Raw genomic sequence first — 16,991 nt, forward strand, 5'->3', positions numbered from 1 at the left:
GCCTCTATCAGACGGCTCAAGTCAGTGTGAAAAAGTCTCTGGGAACTGAATTCTTCCTCTCACCACTCCTGCAGAGTATCACACTCAGACGAAGGTCGTCAGGGGTTAAAACAACAAGCAAGCTTTTGAAAAGAAGCTCGTGATGAGGCTTGCCGTCCCTCAGCCTTGCCCCTCCCCCTAACACACACGCACACCTGCCTGCCTTTTGTCTTGGTTATTGCTCAGGTGATATGTTTTTGATACCTCATAGGTAAGTTGCTTAGAGCTGGTAACGTGTATAAGAAAATACCAGCCCAGTGATGATCAAGGGGGGGTTCTCATACAACTGGGGGCTTCACCCTTCATGCCCTGGTGGAGAGGATAGGGTGTTATTCCCTCTTCCTGCCATATCTTTAGGAAGCCAATCCGTATTTACTTAGGATGGGCTGGGCTATTGTTATTACGGATGAAGAGAAGTGAGTTTGAATTATTCTGAGATTCAGAATATCCTAACCAAAAGGAATCATCCAGTCCACTGGCTTTAAACTTTATTTTTTTAAGTTTTATAACCCTGTCCCAAAATATTCTAACATGAACAACCCATATATAAAACAGATTAAGGTGGAAATGGTAGCCTGTAGTTATCCTGAGGTAGTTATGCAGAACTAAGGCTCTGTCGAGTCTGCAGTTTGAAAACCACTGATTTAGTCCAACCACTTGTTTTTGGAGATACAAAAATCGAGGTTCAGCGTGCTCAAGTGGCTTGTCCAAGGTCACACAGCTGGCTATTTGGAGTGCTGAAAAGGAGATAAGATCTCAAAGGTGTGACCTTCCTTAAAGGTAGACACTTAGCCCAAGAGTCTTGTTCCTCCACCAGACTTGGATAAGATAATAAGATAAAAATGAGGTCGTAATAGCAGTTACGGCACAAAATGTTTTCCAGAATTTGGGGAACTCGTGCCCCTGGACATTTCTTCCAGCGAGGTCTGTTGGTGGTCAGCACAGTGTATTGCAGCAGGGCTGGATCCATGCTCTCAGAGGGTCGGATTCTGGAGCAAGCATGCCTGTGTTCCTTCCCACCTCCCCTGCTTCCTGTTGAACGTGGGACAAGCTGCTTGATTTCTGTCTCACCTTCTCCTCTGAAAAACGTGCCAACTTCATAAACTTGTGGTGAGGGTGGAATGAGATACTGCATATAAACATTCGCCAGGTGCAGCGTGGATGCTTGATGGTGGTTGGGTGCTGGGCTGGTGGCAGTGGTGACGGTAATGGTGGTGCTGGTTTCAGGTGTGCCGATAGTTGGGGTAGAACTGATTGCTGCTCAGGCTGCTCGGCATCTTCCTGCTCACTTTCTGATGCTTGATGCCCTGTTCGTATCACAGCTTTCTGCTCCAGCCTTCCCCTTGGTGAAATGGGAAAATGTCGTCATCCTCACTCAGCTGAGCTAGGGAAGGCCATTCATGAGTGTCCTCTTTTTTTTTTTTAACTATCTTTTTAAAAACGTTTTATTTTTTATTAAAGTACAGTTGATTTACAATGTTGTGTTAATTACTGCTGTACAGCAAAGTGACTCAGTTATATATACATATACATTCTTTTTCATGTTTTCCATTTGAAAATGTGATATGGTTTCTCACAGGATATTGACTATAGTTCCCTGGGCTGTACAGTAGGACCTTGTGTTTATCCATTCTATATATAATAGTTTGCATCTGCTAACCCCAATCTCCCACTCCCTCCCTCCCCAAACCCCACCCCTTGGCAACCACCAGTCTATTCTCTGTGCACCCGATTCTGTTTCATAGATAGGTTCATTGGTGTCATATTTTAGATTCCACATATAAGTGACATCATATGGTATTTGTCTTTCTTTTTCTGACTTACTTCACTTAGTATGATAATCCCTAGTTGCATCCATGTTGCTGCAAATGGCATTATTTTTTTTAATGGCCAAGTAGTATTCCATTGTATATATGTACCACATCCTCTTTATCCATGAATGTCCATTTTTGACCTTTGATGGTTTAATCCTTTTTGTTGCCCACTCCTGGGAGTGTAGTCGGTGCTCTGTAAACATTTGTTGATGGGAGTGGTACTGCTGTACCATTGGAAAGGGAGACGGATCTGGACAGCTGGCTCCCCTCCCCACTCCAGCCCCACCACTCTTGAACTTACACCCTACCATCCTTTCACCAGCCCATCCCAAGCCCTGTGCTCCCTTCCCTTGAACTTGCACCTTACTGTCCTTTCACCAGCTCCCACCCTTGGCCAAAGGGCTCTCTGTTCACCTTGAATTCTCTTCCAGGAAGTTTCCTGGTCAATCTTTCACATAGTCACCGTAGTACCTACGTCTGCCTGGATGAACACTCAAGACAAGCCCAGACATGCCTTCCTTGTCACAGCTGGGGGACATTGTCCCAGCCTCAGAAACCCCACCCTCAACCCCCAACTGCATGTGTCACTCATTGTGAACTATTCCGGGCATATAAACTGAGGTCAGTAAATGATTAGAGGAAGAATGTGGGTGTTCCATTAAAGTGAGTGCCTAGCTCTTTATTGCAGTTGTATAATAGGCAGCAATCGTGACAGCCAGGGGGCATGAAAAAAGAGATGGCAGTCAGCAGAGTTTTTTGTCTTCTCTGTAATGTGTGTGTGTGTGTGTGTGTGTGTGTGTGTGTGTGTGTACGTGTACGAGCGTGCATGCACCTCCATGGCGTACTGGGAGCCTATTGAGATAACAGAGATATCAGGCTGTGAGCTCTTTTTAGCAATAGCGGTGGCTGGAAATAGAAAATGGGTTTCTATAACTAGAAAATACTCTTTTCAAATACCATGTAGAACAGTGGTTCTCAGAGTGTGATTCCTGACTCAAGAGCACCAACATCACTGGGCGTTTATTTGAGATGCAAGTTCTACGGTCCCACCCCAGACCTACTAGATCTTTTGTGGGTATTTGGGGTTGGGGCCCGGCAAGCTGTGTTTTAAGTACTCCCGCTCCCAGGCAATTCTGATATGCTCAAGTCTGAGAACCACTGACCTAGAATTATACTCCTGATCCATCACCCAGACCATGGCTCTGATTAGGAAGGTGTTCCTGGGGTCTTTAGACCTAGATTAGGTTCTGGTTCTTGGTTCATCTTTATTCTGAGGCTGAGGGTGTCCAGATAAGGAGAAGTAGGTGCATCTGGTTAGATGTTCTTTAGTGAAAGAGCATCTGTGGTTTATAGTTAAGTGACAAAGGGTTGACTAATACCTTCTTCTAAACCAGAATGTTAAAAATAAAAATATTTACTCAGAATATAACTGAGAAAATTCTATTGTTTTTTTTGTGTGTTTGTTTAAGGAGATGGGTTGTAGCTTCCACTGAGATGCATTTTACGGGTAATAAATACTACACACGGACACCAACAATATTTTCCACTGACTTTTGATTTCTGTTTTTTGGATATCAAGTATAGTCCTGTTAGTACTAAACTTTTCATTTTATCACACCATTCTCTTTCCTTAAGAGATTTCACGGCATATTTATTGAGCTATCTAATAAAAACCAATATAGTCTTAAGCATTTTATGATACTCCATATAATCTTTAGAAATACCCTGGAAGTTGCAAAATAAGGGTTAATGGTCGTGGTGTATAACTACTAAAGGATAACTCTCAAATTGGATAGAAATAAGTCATCCACTATCGATAATTAGATGAGTGAAAATTTGGGGATTGAATACACGAAGGCCCTTCCTATGACTTTAAGAATCTCAAGTGTGAAACAGAAGAACCTGGATCCCAAATTCTTATAGTTTAACTAGATTTGAGCTATCCCAGTGTTAGCGACTCCAGAACGTGTGAGGAGTGGACTTACCAAGCTCTTAGTAGATAATTCACATTAAGTAATCCTTTCAATATACTTCTGGCTAAAAGTTTTCAGTTTCCCAAGGAAATGATAGGAACTCTGGAACTTGTAGTCAGGAAACCTGAAATTTAATCAAGACTTTAGTAAAATCTGTAACTTTGGGCAACTCTGTTGACTTACTGGGCTTTAATTTTTTGTGTGTATGTTTTTGTTTTAATCTATAAGATGATATATGTTGACTTAGATGAACAATGCCTGTTTTACCTCTACTGAAAGAAAAATAATTTTTACCAACGTAATGGAAATCAGAATATAAATAAGATGCAAACTAAATTTTCTAGCTAGATTTTACTAGTCTGAACAAATTTTATATGCCTTTTAATAATTTTTCTTGTAATCTTTTCAGAATCTGATTGTGCTTAGAAAAAATACTATGGGAGATTAATTCTTTTGAATTAAGAATAGAGAAGATGATCTTTAAAATTAGAATATGAGTTTGATGTTAGTTTTGCTTTTAAATAAACATCCTTGGTTCTAGGTGATAAAAACTTTCCTCAGTATATTTACCTAGTTATAAGCATGTTAAAAATGTTACTGCTTAGTTTGTGAAATTTACACAAGCTGGCCATTAAGTGATATTTTTGCATTTTCAGTTAGGTTGTGGCTACTTTCTTTTTTGTATTTTTAAAATGAAAAGTATAATCCTATTTTTTCTTACAGTGATCCGTATGTGAAACTTTCATTGTACGTAGCAGATGAGAATAGAGAACTTGCTTTGGTACAGACAAAAACAATTAAAAAGGTAAGCGTCCATCCTTAATTAAACATCTTTTAAGTCATAATTAAATCTCATTAAATTATGTCTTTGAGCTCTGTAGAAGTTTATATTTTAAGATGGCAATATTTGCATTTTAAGCATCTCTCAGTATGAAATCTATAAATTCAATTCAAAGTTTTCAGAGTTAACCCAAGACACCGGTTTTGGCTTTTAGTTAAATGACTATAAAAACAGTATTAAAATATGCATTATTACAAGTAGAAATTTTTTTCCCTGCAAAGAATAAAGCAAAACAAGGACTTTTTCTTGTTGGCTTGTTAGTTTATGAAAAGAAATTTAAAGCAATTTAAAATACATTTAATGAAATGGAGTGGCTTGTGGATTTGGTAGGCACAAAGGGAATGGTTTAACTCAAAACAGGTATTACGAAAGGAAGCAAAATACTTGCTTAGCTACACAAAAACAAATAAAAAATATTAACAATAAAACTGCACATTTGTGTGTGTTTGTGTGTGTGTATGTTTCACTTATCTAAATTTTACACCCATGATTTCATTAAAGATGTGTTTCCATAATTATACCTTAATTCATCTGTCTCCATATTTTTATATACAGCTATAAAATATACTAAAACATATACTTATATCCATATTTATATCTTAACTCATCTATCTCCATGCTTTTATATACATCTATAAAATATATTAGAACATAGATTTATATCCATAATTATATCTTAATCCATTTATCTCCATGTTTTTGTATATCTATCTATAACATATATTAAAACATATATTTACTCCATATTTGGAGCATTTATTGAGGATGCATGTTTTCTATCAGAAGTACTGTTCTTATCTGTGCTTTAGTATTACTTATAGATTACTATTATTTTTCCCTCCCCACCTTTGCGGGGTAAACAGTCTAACACTCTGTGTGATAAGCAGTTCCTGGAGAGCGTGATGGCTTTTAAAAAATGGTAATTCTCCTGCCGTCGTGCAGACGCCAGGGGTCTGCGGCCAGGTCATTTTGTGTAAGGAAGACACAGCAGTCTAGCGTGTCTTCCACCTGGCATTCGACTGGCACTGCAAATCAGTTTAGCGAACAGGAGCCCGTATTTTGATGAGTGGGGAGGATTCCTGTGAAGGACGGAGGCCATTGTTCCCTGTTGGGCGCTGCCGCTGGTTGAGTTTCCAGCGGGTCGGGAGGCCCGCCTTGCAGGGAAGGCAGTCGGGGACCTGATTGCCTGCCAGACGCGGAGGGAGCAGAGAACCAAAGCCACCAAAGCCACCGAAGCCGGCGATCGGGGATACTGAAATGTGTTTCCTTCCGAGGGGAGGTCCTCCTCCCTCCGCTCCACCGTAGAGGGTGTCGCTGCGTAGCCGGGGCTGCGCTGTCTGCCTCGCTCGGCAGCCAGCCTCCTGGTTAGTATTTCTGTGCTGCGCCCGGGTTTAAGAACTGTTTTCATCGTCCTCTCCTCGTGGCCGGGTGCCTGGTCCCTCATGCGTGTTGTGGTCTCACCTGTCTGTTTCCTTCCCTCACCTGTCCGTTGCCTCTCCCCCTCTGCATTTCCGTGAAGCTGGGCTCCGGACCGGCTGCAGCCCGTGGCGGACCTGGGCCTGCACCCACCTCTCCCCCTTCCTCCTCCCAGCCCTCTCACTCGTTACCATCCCCGGCTCGATTCACAGCTGGAAGTGTGAAACCCCTTTATTTAGGGTTAAACGCCCCGTTGAGTTGTGGGTGGGGAAATTGCTGATTTTTTTTTTTTCTTTAATGCCAGTTCAATGTTGTACAAATTCAGTTTATTTTTTTATGGTGCTTTTGTGTTGCTCTTATTTTGCTGCTGCTTCCTGCACTAGTTTTTAAAGGAAATAGATTGATAAAGACAAATAGCATTCTAACTTTAAAATATCTGCAGTCCTTGGTGAGGTGGTGATTTTTCAGTCTCAAATTTTTACATAGAATTTTTGAGAGATGTGTTTATTTCAGAGTATGATGCATGTCCAAATGCACAAACACACGTGTAAATGTATTCTCCCATAGTATGTTTCATCTTAGTTTCAAAGGCTGTTTGGTAGTCCATCTTTTATCGAAGCTGAGGACAAAAGTATCTTTTCATGTCCTTGTGAGATGTATATTTATATGGATTGATGTGGAGATGGATGGATGGATGAGTGTGGATGGGTAGAGAGGAGGATTGAAGGATAGGTAGATGAATATTTTTAAACCTGGTTATTTGGGGGAAAAGAGTTCACTTTTGGTTTATAACTGGCAGAGTTTTTTCATGTTACATAATCTGATCATCAATATTGTTCTTTATAAAATAGTCTTCAGATTTCAGTTTTTGTATAAATAGTGAACACTGTCACCCTTCTGCCACCTGCTTCATTGCTCTCCAAGACAGATTTGTAGCAGGTGGAGGGAAATAAGCAAAGTTCATTTCCTTCTTGATAGAATAATCATATCAGTGTTAATTTCTTGAAGAATATCTTTGTTTTCACGATGATGGCTCTTTGTAGGTCCCTGACGTTATTCCTGCTGGTTGATAGCATGAAATTTATGGTTTCTTACCTGTGGATCATCTGTTTCATAAATACATCCCATCCCCATCTAGTTTGGTTGATAGAATAGTCTCAGATAATTGACTAAATGCTTCCTTTATTGCCATTTTGAAAATCTCTTAGCTGTTCTTTTACTGGGGGGAAAAGGAAAAGTTGAAGCAACTGTGTGGACTGCATTGTACTAGTAACTGTTAATGTTTCAAAGACTGTAAAATAAATTACAAGATGATTTCTCTTCCAGACGCTGAACCCAAAGTGGAATGAAGAATTTTATTTTAGAGTAAGTTTTTCTTTTTTGGGGGGGGCGGGTAATAATTGTTGTTGATAACTAGATTGATATATTATCACAACAGACTCACATTGAGTGATATCTGTTAAATTTTTATTATGAAATTCCTTTTAAGATGAGAAATGGTTGGGTAGCTTCCTAATGTGCCCCAAATTTTCAAAGACTGTGACTAGTGGTGACAAAATCTGGACTTGTTTCATTTTGGGATGTTTGAGGGAAACAAAAAGAAAGTTAACCAAATACCATATTTTAGCTTTTCTATGCAAGTTTTTCTTTAAAAAAAAAAGGAAGGTAAAATATAATTAAAACAAGAGCTTAATTATTTCTATGAGACACGAACCCAGTAGAAGCAACATGATTAAAAGGAAGCCTAAAGGTTGCCAATCATGTTCCAATTAGGAAGGAAAATTTTTACAATTCAGAGATTCAGTGTATATGTGTAATATAAAACTACTTCTGGAGTTTAAATATCACCAAATTAGGTAAATTTCCTCAACCTTTTATATTTAATATCTAGAAGAGCTATGTGTAGAAAGACTGAATTCTGTGAATTAATGGAGACTACTATTCAGTGAGTTTTTGCAGTTGCTTTTTTTTGTACTGAAATTTTGAAAATATTAAGCTGCTCAGGTATTTAATGGAAAAGAGGGTTTTTTTCTCTTCAGGATGAATTAATTTTTATCATCTGTATAGTTGTGATATTAAAAACTACTCTACTTCCAGAAATGCTCTAAATAAGATCTTCTGATTCGTGTAGCTTCCCAAAGAACAATATTACCATTAGACTCGTTATAATTGGTCCTGATTTCTTCCTTTCAGTCACAATGGTATCTTATGTACTCCGAACTTAGATCGCTATATACGACATCTGTTTTCTATTATGTTCAGAGCTAAAATATGGCATTGATATTTTAATACTTGGTGAGATCCTATGTGTAGTTTCTACCAGATGTATTTTAAATTACTTCATGAAGGACTGAAAAAGTAATGGGGGCAGATAGATATTATTGGCCCGTAGCTAACTCTCAGATACAGCTTTCCACTTGTAATACTCCAAATTACTTAGACTTCTTTCAGTTTAACACCTTGGCCACATTTCTGTAAATTTTAGTACATCCAAGGTTTTTTTCAGCTTATATTAGCTCTAAACATATGTAAACTCGATTTTTTTGGTGGGGCATTTAAAAAAACATTTTTGTTGTATTCATTGCACAAATCTTTATTGAGTGCTTACTGTATGCCAGCTTCTGCAACGGCCTGTGGACGCACTGGTCAGCAGTACAACCCTTCACTGAGCTTTCAAACAGACACTAAGCCCCCTGCCCACCTGCCTGCTCCGTCACTAGGCTAAGAGCAAGCCAAGGGGTCAGAAGCACAAGTCGTGTTCTCTGTACCATCAAATGTTATTTCATTCCCTTCTCCCTCCCTCTACTTAGTGATGGTAGACCTGGGTCCTACCACTTACATCCTTTCCAACCCTGGAGAAGCCCCCCCAAAGACTCGCACTCCCCACAGCCTCCTCATCTCTCACTAGGAGAGAGGAATCCTCACTTGGTAAGGTTGTTTTCCAGGATTTACGTACAATGATAGAAATGAGAACGCTTCCCACCATGTCCCACACGTGGTTGGTCCTTAACTAAATGATACTGAATACTTGAGTCTGAAGGATGATTTCTGCTATTTCAGTGAGGTTTGGGTGAAGAGACAGAAAGAAGCAAAAAGACATCGAAAGCCCAGTAGCTCTGACATTGACCCCACAGTTGCTGGAAGAGGAGCTATCTTTTATTTCTTTGTCTCTCTAATGGCTCGAACCAGGGGCTCTGGAGACTCGCAGGCCAGACCTGGTGGGGCTCCTGGTTGCCCTGCATAACCAGCTCCTGGGCCAGTTACTTGCCCCTGCTGGGCTCAGCTCCTCATTTGTAAAATTGGGGAGACAGTTATACATCATCATAGGGCTGCTTTGAGAATAAATGAGATCATGTGTTTTTGATATTTAATAAAGGAGATAGTGCCTAAAAAGTACGCACACAATGGTAAAGAGCCGCTTTTTACTATTTTCTTCATTATTTTTTATCACTGCTTTTATTATTAGGCCTAAGAAATTTCCTCAGGCGTAGACCTTTGTGAGGATGTAGCCTTTGGTGTACAGGCACGAGGATGCCTTTTTAGGGGAGATTTAGCAACTGTTAAAAACTACTTAGAATTATCCTTTCTTATGTTGGAAAAGCAGCTTAAAATTAAGCGTTTTATTCTTCTGATATGTCTAAATATTAGGCGTAGAATAATAATAGAAATCAATAATAGAAAACTTGATTTAGTTGATGAAAGAGCAGGTTAATTGTTTATATTACACAGTTGATTTGGGTGTGTTATAAAGCATTTTATTCTTTCAGTCTCTTATTTCATTCCTTGAATTATTTCTGCCCATTTAAAAAATATTATTTCTGTCCCTCATAGGTAAACCCATCTAATCACAGACTCTTGTTTGAAGTATTTGATGAAAACAGACTGGTAAGTGGGTCCCAATTTTTCATTTTTGCTTCATTTTTTCAAAAACTGAATTTTTAGAGCAACATCTTTTAAAAACCTATATTTATGTTGTACTTCTGCCAGTATACATGTCCCTCAATAAGACCATTTTTGTCCCATTCCTAGTTTAATGTTCATAATTCAAACATTTTGATATGGGTAGGACAGTTTATTTGTATACGTGTATGTTTGTATCGTCGTTAATATTTGTGAAAGTCACACTGGTGATTTATCAAACCATGTATGCTTACGCTCTGCTTCTGGGGATACAAACGATATGCAAATCTGTCGCCGCCATTACTCATGTAAATGAACCTTTCAGGGTTTTTATGTGTAAGCCAGACCATGTGATTGTGACATGTTCAATAATGAATCTCTTTGGGAAAACAAAAATCTAATTAAGAGTATATAGCAAAAAGTAAATCTATACTTAGGAGGTAACATTAAGCTGTTTTTTTAAAAGTGGTACTTTCTCGAGGGAAATTCATAGATAGTAACTTCAAAGAACCAGAAATATGCCTGAGGCATAAAACTGGTACATACATTTTATATAGATTGATAGGTAAGTAGGTATAGATATGTGTATGTATGTAACTGATACAACTTACATTTCCTTTTAGAAATGGAGTTTCAGAAGCAAATCTGGCTTAAAGCACTTTGCCAGATTTAACTCCCTAGAATATATACATCAAATACCTATGAGCCAAGTGTTCCAACTATGAAAATGAATATTATTATGATATGTATAAGCTTTTAAGTTAGTCTCAGAAGTGGTATTATAACTCAGTGGAGTCAGTTGTACTCAAATTTGCTTTCTCTGAGACTTATGTACAGTCGTCCCTCAGTATCCATGGGGGGATTGGTTCCACGACCCCTGCAGATACCAAAATCCAAGGATGCTGAAGTCTCTAATATAAAATGGTGAAATATTTGCATGTAACCTAAGCACATTCTCTTGTATACTTGAACTTTATCTCTAGATTACTTATGATACCCAATACAATGTAAATGCTATGTAAATAGTTGCCTGTATGAGGCAAATTCAAGTTTTGCTTTTTGGAACTTGCTGGAATTTTTTTCCCCTGAATATTTTTGATTCGAGTTGGTTGAATCCATGAATGCGGAACCCGCGGATACGGAGGCTCCAACCGTATATTATTTGCTTAAAAGAAATGTTCTTATGGACTCTTCTTTCTGCAGAGTTCAACTGAAACTTACAAGTTTTTGAATAGCTTGAGTTTAATAGAATATTTGATCTGGAGGAGCCTTCTAATGTTAACTCATTTAATTCTCTGTCCTTGCAAATGAAGAAAGAGAACTGAGGTCTAGAGCCCTTATGTAATTATGTAACTGCTGGTCTCCTAAGTCTCAGTCCAGTGGTGGTGAATAGCCAGGCCTTTAACCCTTAGGGAACTTGGGAGTATATTTGATCTCCTATGCCTTGTGTTACTCTCCAAATTAGAAAGCCAACAGATGCTGGCCCACCATCCTGATAGCTTTTCTATTAAAATATATGGATTCTCGGTGGTTGCATTGAACTGGACATTTTGTATCTTAGGTGATACTTAGTAGTACTCAGTAGCTAAAATCACTTTTGCTTTGTGTATGAAGTTATTTTCTTGTTAAATCGAATGAGAAATTCTGCTTGAGGGTGCAGTTCTTAGCACTCCATCTTTCATCCAGCAAACACTGAATGCAGCAGTGTTCAGCAGAGTAACAGTAAGTCCCTGGAGACACAGATGCACAAGACTAATCCTTACTCTCTCATTTATTGAGTATAATAACACTTCAAGGTGAAGAAATGGTCAACTTTGAGGAAAAATTGCCTCTTGTCAGATGGGCTTTAACTCATTATTTTTCTTCTATTAAAGGAAATTCACTGTAAAAATTTTGTTTTCCAATATCTAGAAGAATGACTGTTGTTGAGATGACCTTGCCATGAGCCCTAAACTATACTTCTAAGCCCAAAAGGGCTTTGAATGAATGCAGAGCTCTAAGAAATCCCATTTGAATACAAACTTTATCTGAAAAATGGTGTTTTATGTACCTAGCTTTGCCCCAGGCCATCTGCAGTGTTGTTACTATGCAGTGAATGCTGCTGGCAGTGGTTTTTTCTTTGTTGGCTATTAACCCGGCTAAGACTATACGTGACCGACCGTAGTGGTGCTAGGCAGTTTTCGCATTAAACAAACTGGCTTCCATTTCTCTCATAGAGATCATTTTTGGCATTTAAAACACATGCCTTTAGAAAACAGATTTGGATGTATGTAAACACAGGTTAATCCTCCACACCCTGGACTCCAGAGCTGTTGACACAGTCATGCTTTGCGGATTTTAAAATAAACTTTTTGTCACTCTTTGCAGCTTGGTATTCCGCCCCCCGCCCCCTATTTTTTACTCCCTCCTAAATAAACCTCTTTGTTAAATAACTGATGTTTCTGGATCATGGAAAAGAGTATGTTTAAAACACACAGAATATATTCCAAGTTAGCTACAAATCCGATGACAGCTTTTTGAACGTGGACTTTCACTTTTATTGCTTAGGTCCTTTTTGGCCCTTCAAAAACAGCAAGATTCTATGTTTGTATCCCAACTGGGGTGATAATGCTGACTTCTTACCGGAAAACAGGCAGCTCCAGGCAGCCTTTTTTCTGCATGGTATTTAAGTTAATTTATTACCGAAACCACATGCCCACCCTTCTTCAACTTTCCTTCCCCTTTTTTTCGGGGGGGTGGTGGTGGCGCGAGGGTGGTGGTTTTTTCTCCTGTCTGGCATAGGGGAGAGAATGTTTTCTCCAGCTGAGCTCCTTTCCTCTGGTACCGCCATGTCTGAGAATCATATTATGTATGAGATTGCGTCTCCCCCCCCAATCTTTTAAATGAAAAACGTTGTAGTAGCCAGAGGCAGGCCTTAACTGGCAGTGTTGTGAGTTGTACCCCCCTCCATTTAGCTATTTTGTTACTTGTAGATCATGGTTTAATTATTTAGTGTTAAAGCGACACTTATCCTGTGGGGTGTGTAATCGTATTTATAGTACATTTTATTAGTTTGCATTCCATCATGGTAGTGTGGTGACATCATAAGTAACAGGGGAGCATAACATCCGATTGCTCGTGAAAGAGTCTTCCAGCGGCCACGGCATTTTTACTTGTCGTTATCTGGTTCGGTGGGAAAGGTGGTTGGGGAGGTGGGCGGATATACTGCGTGTGCTTCTGTGTTGGACGCCAGGTCTCTCTCTCACATTGGTTAGAGAGAGTCCCGGTGCCCTGCTTGGTTCGGAAAGAACTGTCCGGTGAGCGCCGTGCGGTTAGATTTATAGCAGCATGGCTCGGAGTGTGTTTGCTGCCTTAGTCAGCTGTGAGAGCTCCCTGCTGGGGCCACTCCTGTCTGATGGAAAAGCAGCAGCTGGGAAGGTGCTGTTTCAGGCTCTTGCTGTTTAAAAAAAAAAAAAAAAAAAAATTGAGAGCGAGAGGGGGGAAAACTCCACTAAGTCCACAAGCTGGCATTGGAGGGGGAGACCGCAGTCATGTGGTTCTGGCCATCCTACCCTCTGTCACAGTGTGGATGAGAGCTTTTTGCTCTTATCCAATCATGCCTGGAATGCCGCTTGCCACTTGGGTTATTTCTGCTATCTGTCGCTCTTGGTGCCGCAGTACTAACGGTTTGGCAGATGGGACACTTTTTCTTGGAGTTTGTGTCTTTGGTTTTTGACTTCTGGCGGCACCAGGCTTCTTGTTGACGCTCGTCCTCTCCCTCCCTGGCCCTCTGGGCACCATGGCCCATCGGCTTCGGTTTCATTTTGGCTCAGGTCGCAGCAACACAGCCCCCGAATCAGAGATCCTAGACCAGGAGAGAGAAGACGACGTTTTCATGGCATTCCACACGCTCCCGCGGCGGAGCGGCCCTCACCCCTTCACCCCGAATGGAGCAGAGGACGGCGGAGGCGGCCTGCAGGGAGGCGTGGGCGCGCTCAAGCGCAGCACGTCCATGTTCATCCCGCAGCTCCTGAGCCCCTTCGACGCGCGGCCCACCCGGAGCTCGTCCGTGCAGATCTCGCTGCAGCGCAAGGCGGCCGACGGGGCCCCTGACGGGTGCGGGCCGCCCGAGGGCCTGGACGGCGACGCGGGCTCGGTGCCGTGGGGCGGCTGTCCGGAGCCCCCGGAGCCCGAGAGTCCCGAGAGCTCCCCTCCCAGAGCGGCGAGGGCTTCGGCCCCGCAGGTCAACGGTATGTGTGGCCGCCAAGTGCCGGGCCCTGTAGCCCCCGACGGCCTCGAGGAGGCCGAGCCCTCGTTCGTCGGGGGCCGGGAGGGCGGCGGCGGGCTCCGCATCCAGCACCGCGCCTCCAGCGCAGACGTGCGACAGGTGAGGCTGACGCCCTTCGGGGCCGACGGCCAGAGCGGCCCATCGGCGCCGGAGCCCAGGCGCTGGTCCCTGCAGCATGTTCCAGATGCTTCTGGAAGTTCCGGGAAGCGGTGCTTTGTCTTCCAGTTGCAGCAGCCGCAAGCAGGCGCGCCAGGGCTGGCCGGTGACTTCAACTTCGGGTTCACTGGCACCAAGGGGGACAGGTTGGTGAGGTATCCCCGCATTCGTCTGGAGAGGAGCACTTCGTACCCCACGCAGCCCCGGGCCGAGCGGGGCAGCCCCACGGAAGAGCGCGGCCACCCGGGCCACCCGCAGACGCCACCTCGGGGCCGCAGGGTGGCTCCCGAAATCCACAGGACCAACTCCGTGGAAAGGACGCCACAGGGTCAGGGCTGCACCTTTAAGATCAGGCAAGATCAAAATGCGGGGCAGCAGCATTTCAGAATTCTTGTGACTCGGGGGCCAGAGGAAGCTCCTCCGAGTCCCGAGGAGAATAACGCCGCCAGCCCTGGTTCCACGGGAGCCTGCGCCTCGGTAAGTGAGCGTGCGTTTCCATGTGACGGCCGGTTGGTAGGGACTGATTCAAGCCCAGCAAGCTTATTCTCCAGTGTAATTAAAATAAACTCCATCCTCCTCCCTCCTGGGAGTTTCCCTGCTTCGGGTCAGTGTAACTTAATGTTTGGCCGCGTTCTGGGACCATGATTTGTGGTCCAGCCTTTGGTAGAGGTCCATGAAACTAATTAGCGTTTTAGAAAATATCTTCAAAGTCGAATCACTCTGTTTTGAAAAATCCAGACAACCCCTTCCCCCCCTTTCATCCCTTCTGAATAAAAGAATTTTTTAAATGTATTACTTTTAAGTTAATCTGCAGTGCCCCAACGTGTTGACGTTGGAAATGCATTTAAAAACTGCTTGCAGATACAGCCTTTAAAAAATAATCAGTTCTAATGAAGGTGAGAGAATCTCATGTTAAACTTGTCTAGTTTCTTAATAATTCAGTGTTATGTCAAGTTGGACCAGTTCTTCCTAATGGCCTTTAGCTGTAGAGGGCCAGCCCTTGTTATATAATGTATTGTCTTTGTTTTTTTGTCCCATTAAGTAATACTGAACAAACATAGTCACACTCGTGGGACAGGAGGAAATGTGTTTTTGAAGCAGATTGGCTTATGGGCCAAGGCAAGGCGAAACTGATTAGGGACTTGTTAATGATCAGATTGCACAGCCCTGCAATTTAACACTGCCCACTTGAGTGTCTAAGCTGGACTGCTGTATATAGAATAGTAAGTGCCCTGTCTCCAGCTGTGGAAACAGACGCCCTGCAACAGATTTTGGCCTTTATTGCGCCTGTGTTCTTGCTCTCTCCCTTTCAGTGAAATGGAGCACAGAAAGACAGCTGCTAACTCCACCGAGGCAAATGATGACTGCAGCTTTCATAGTTTGTCGTGGGTTGAAAAGTTTCATCAGTTAGCTTTCTTTTACTAATAGTCACTAGTCCCTGAGTGCTTTTTTTTAAAGGACAAGCTCCTTATATTTTGAATTGGGGTTTTTTCCTTGAATTTCCTGTGATGGCTGGTTTTGAGGATACAACAATGAAATGTCTAGGAGACTTTTTGTTTGGGTTTCAGTTGTGGATGGTGACTTTCCAAAGTGGATGACTGAGTATGACTGTGGAATCGTATCGTCTTTTGTGTTGAGAAATATTTTGGGCCATTTGAGTAAATTTTATCACTGCTCCATCATTGGTTTTCACCATTTTGAAAGCGTAATCAGGTGCTAAATGCAAATATTATATTTTTCTTGGTGCTTTATAACTGTTTCTTCTTCTTTTCCCTTCTATAAACCCTTTTATTATCTCTAGCCCTTTTATTAGGAAATATCTGAGTGCATTGTCTTAGTCTGAACCAATACCATTTTTATACAGTGGTGCAAATTTCAATAAAATTTTGATAAGAGCTTCTATCCTTCAACTCAAGAAAGTACCATCACAACAGGTGTAGGCTTCAATGGGCAGCACAGTTCCATGCTGAATTTGGACCACCTACCACATGAAGATTGACGAAATGCATTTCCTGAAGTTTTGACAACTGTTCAGTTATCAGAATTTAAATCATTTTGCAGTTAGATGTTGAGGACAAATGGATTTATATAATTCCAGTCTCATTTGGCTTGAAGTTTCTCATGTGATTAAAAAACAAACAGAACATACCAATTTACATGCAAGGACCGCTCTAACTTGCAAGGGCTATTAGAGTGGAAAATAAATTTCTTCAAATTTGGAAATGCAAGTTCTAGAATAAAGAGCTTTTCTTGGAAAGTAAGTTCCATTTTTGCACAGTAGTTTTTATTTTCGTATTTGTATTTTTGTACACTTACAGAAATTTGTAAATGGTTGGTAGGAAGCTGGTTTTCTTTTAAGCGAAAACTTGTTTCTTCAAGAAGCAAAAACAAAACTTGTCTCATAACAAAACCGTCTGTTCCATTCAACACTTTGTACGTGTTTCATATGGGCAGGGGTGTTAAGTGTAGACAGCAGCTGCCACAGCCTTATTTATCTTGAAGGAAAACATTCACTTGGGCGTCTACAGTCTGGCTGCCACCAAGCTTTTTTGACGTTTCAAATATCTGCTGCTTTGGACAGAAGG

The 16,991-nt window shown here is 41.5% G+C and overlaps 1 protein-coding gene across 12 annotated transcripts in view; it reads left to right on the top strand.

The window, feature by feature from the left end:
- Nucleotides 1–16,991, top strand: part of NEDD4L (NEDD4 like E3 ubiquitin protein ligase) — a 339,936-nt gene that overhangs the window by 183,771 nt on the left and 139,174 nt on the right. For 4 of the 12 annotated variants that reach the window (XM_036874900.1, XM_036874901.1, XM_036874903.1 and 1 more), the window contains 3 exons: nucleotides 4,550–4,631; nucleotides 7,410–7,448; nucleotides 9,915–9,968. In XM_036874900.1, coding sequence (XP_036730795.1) covers nucleotides 4,550–4,631; nucleotides 7,410–7,448; nucleotides 9,915–9,968 — 175 coding nt within the window. Of the gene's footprint in view, nucleotides 1–4,549; nucleotides 4,632–7,409; nucleotides 7,449–9,914; nucleotides 9,969–12,958; nucleotides 14,884–16,991 lie in introns of those variants that run through there. The other 8 variants (XM_036874894.1, XM_036874891.1, XM_036874893.1 and 5 more) reach the window with 8 other exon arrangements.

Source organism: Balaenoptera musculus, chromosome 14 (genome assembly GCF_009873245.2).
Source record: "Balaenoptera musculus isolate JJ_BM4_2016_0621 chromosome 14, mBalMus1.pri.v3, whole genome shotgun sequence".
Lineage (NCBI taxonomy): Eukaryota > Metazoa > Chordata > Mammalia > Artiodactyla > Balaenopteridae > Balaenoptera > Balaenoptera musculus.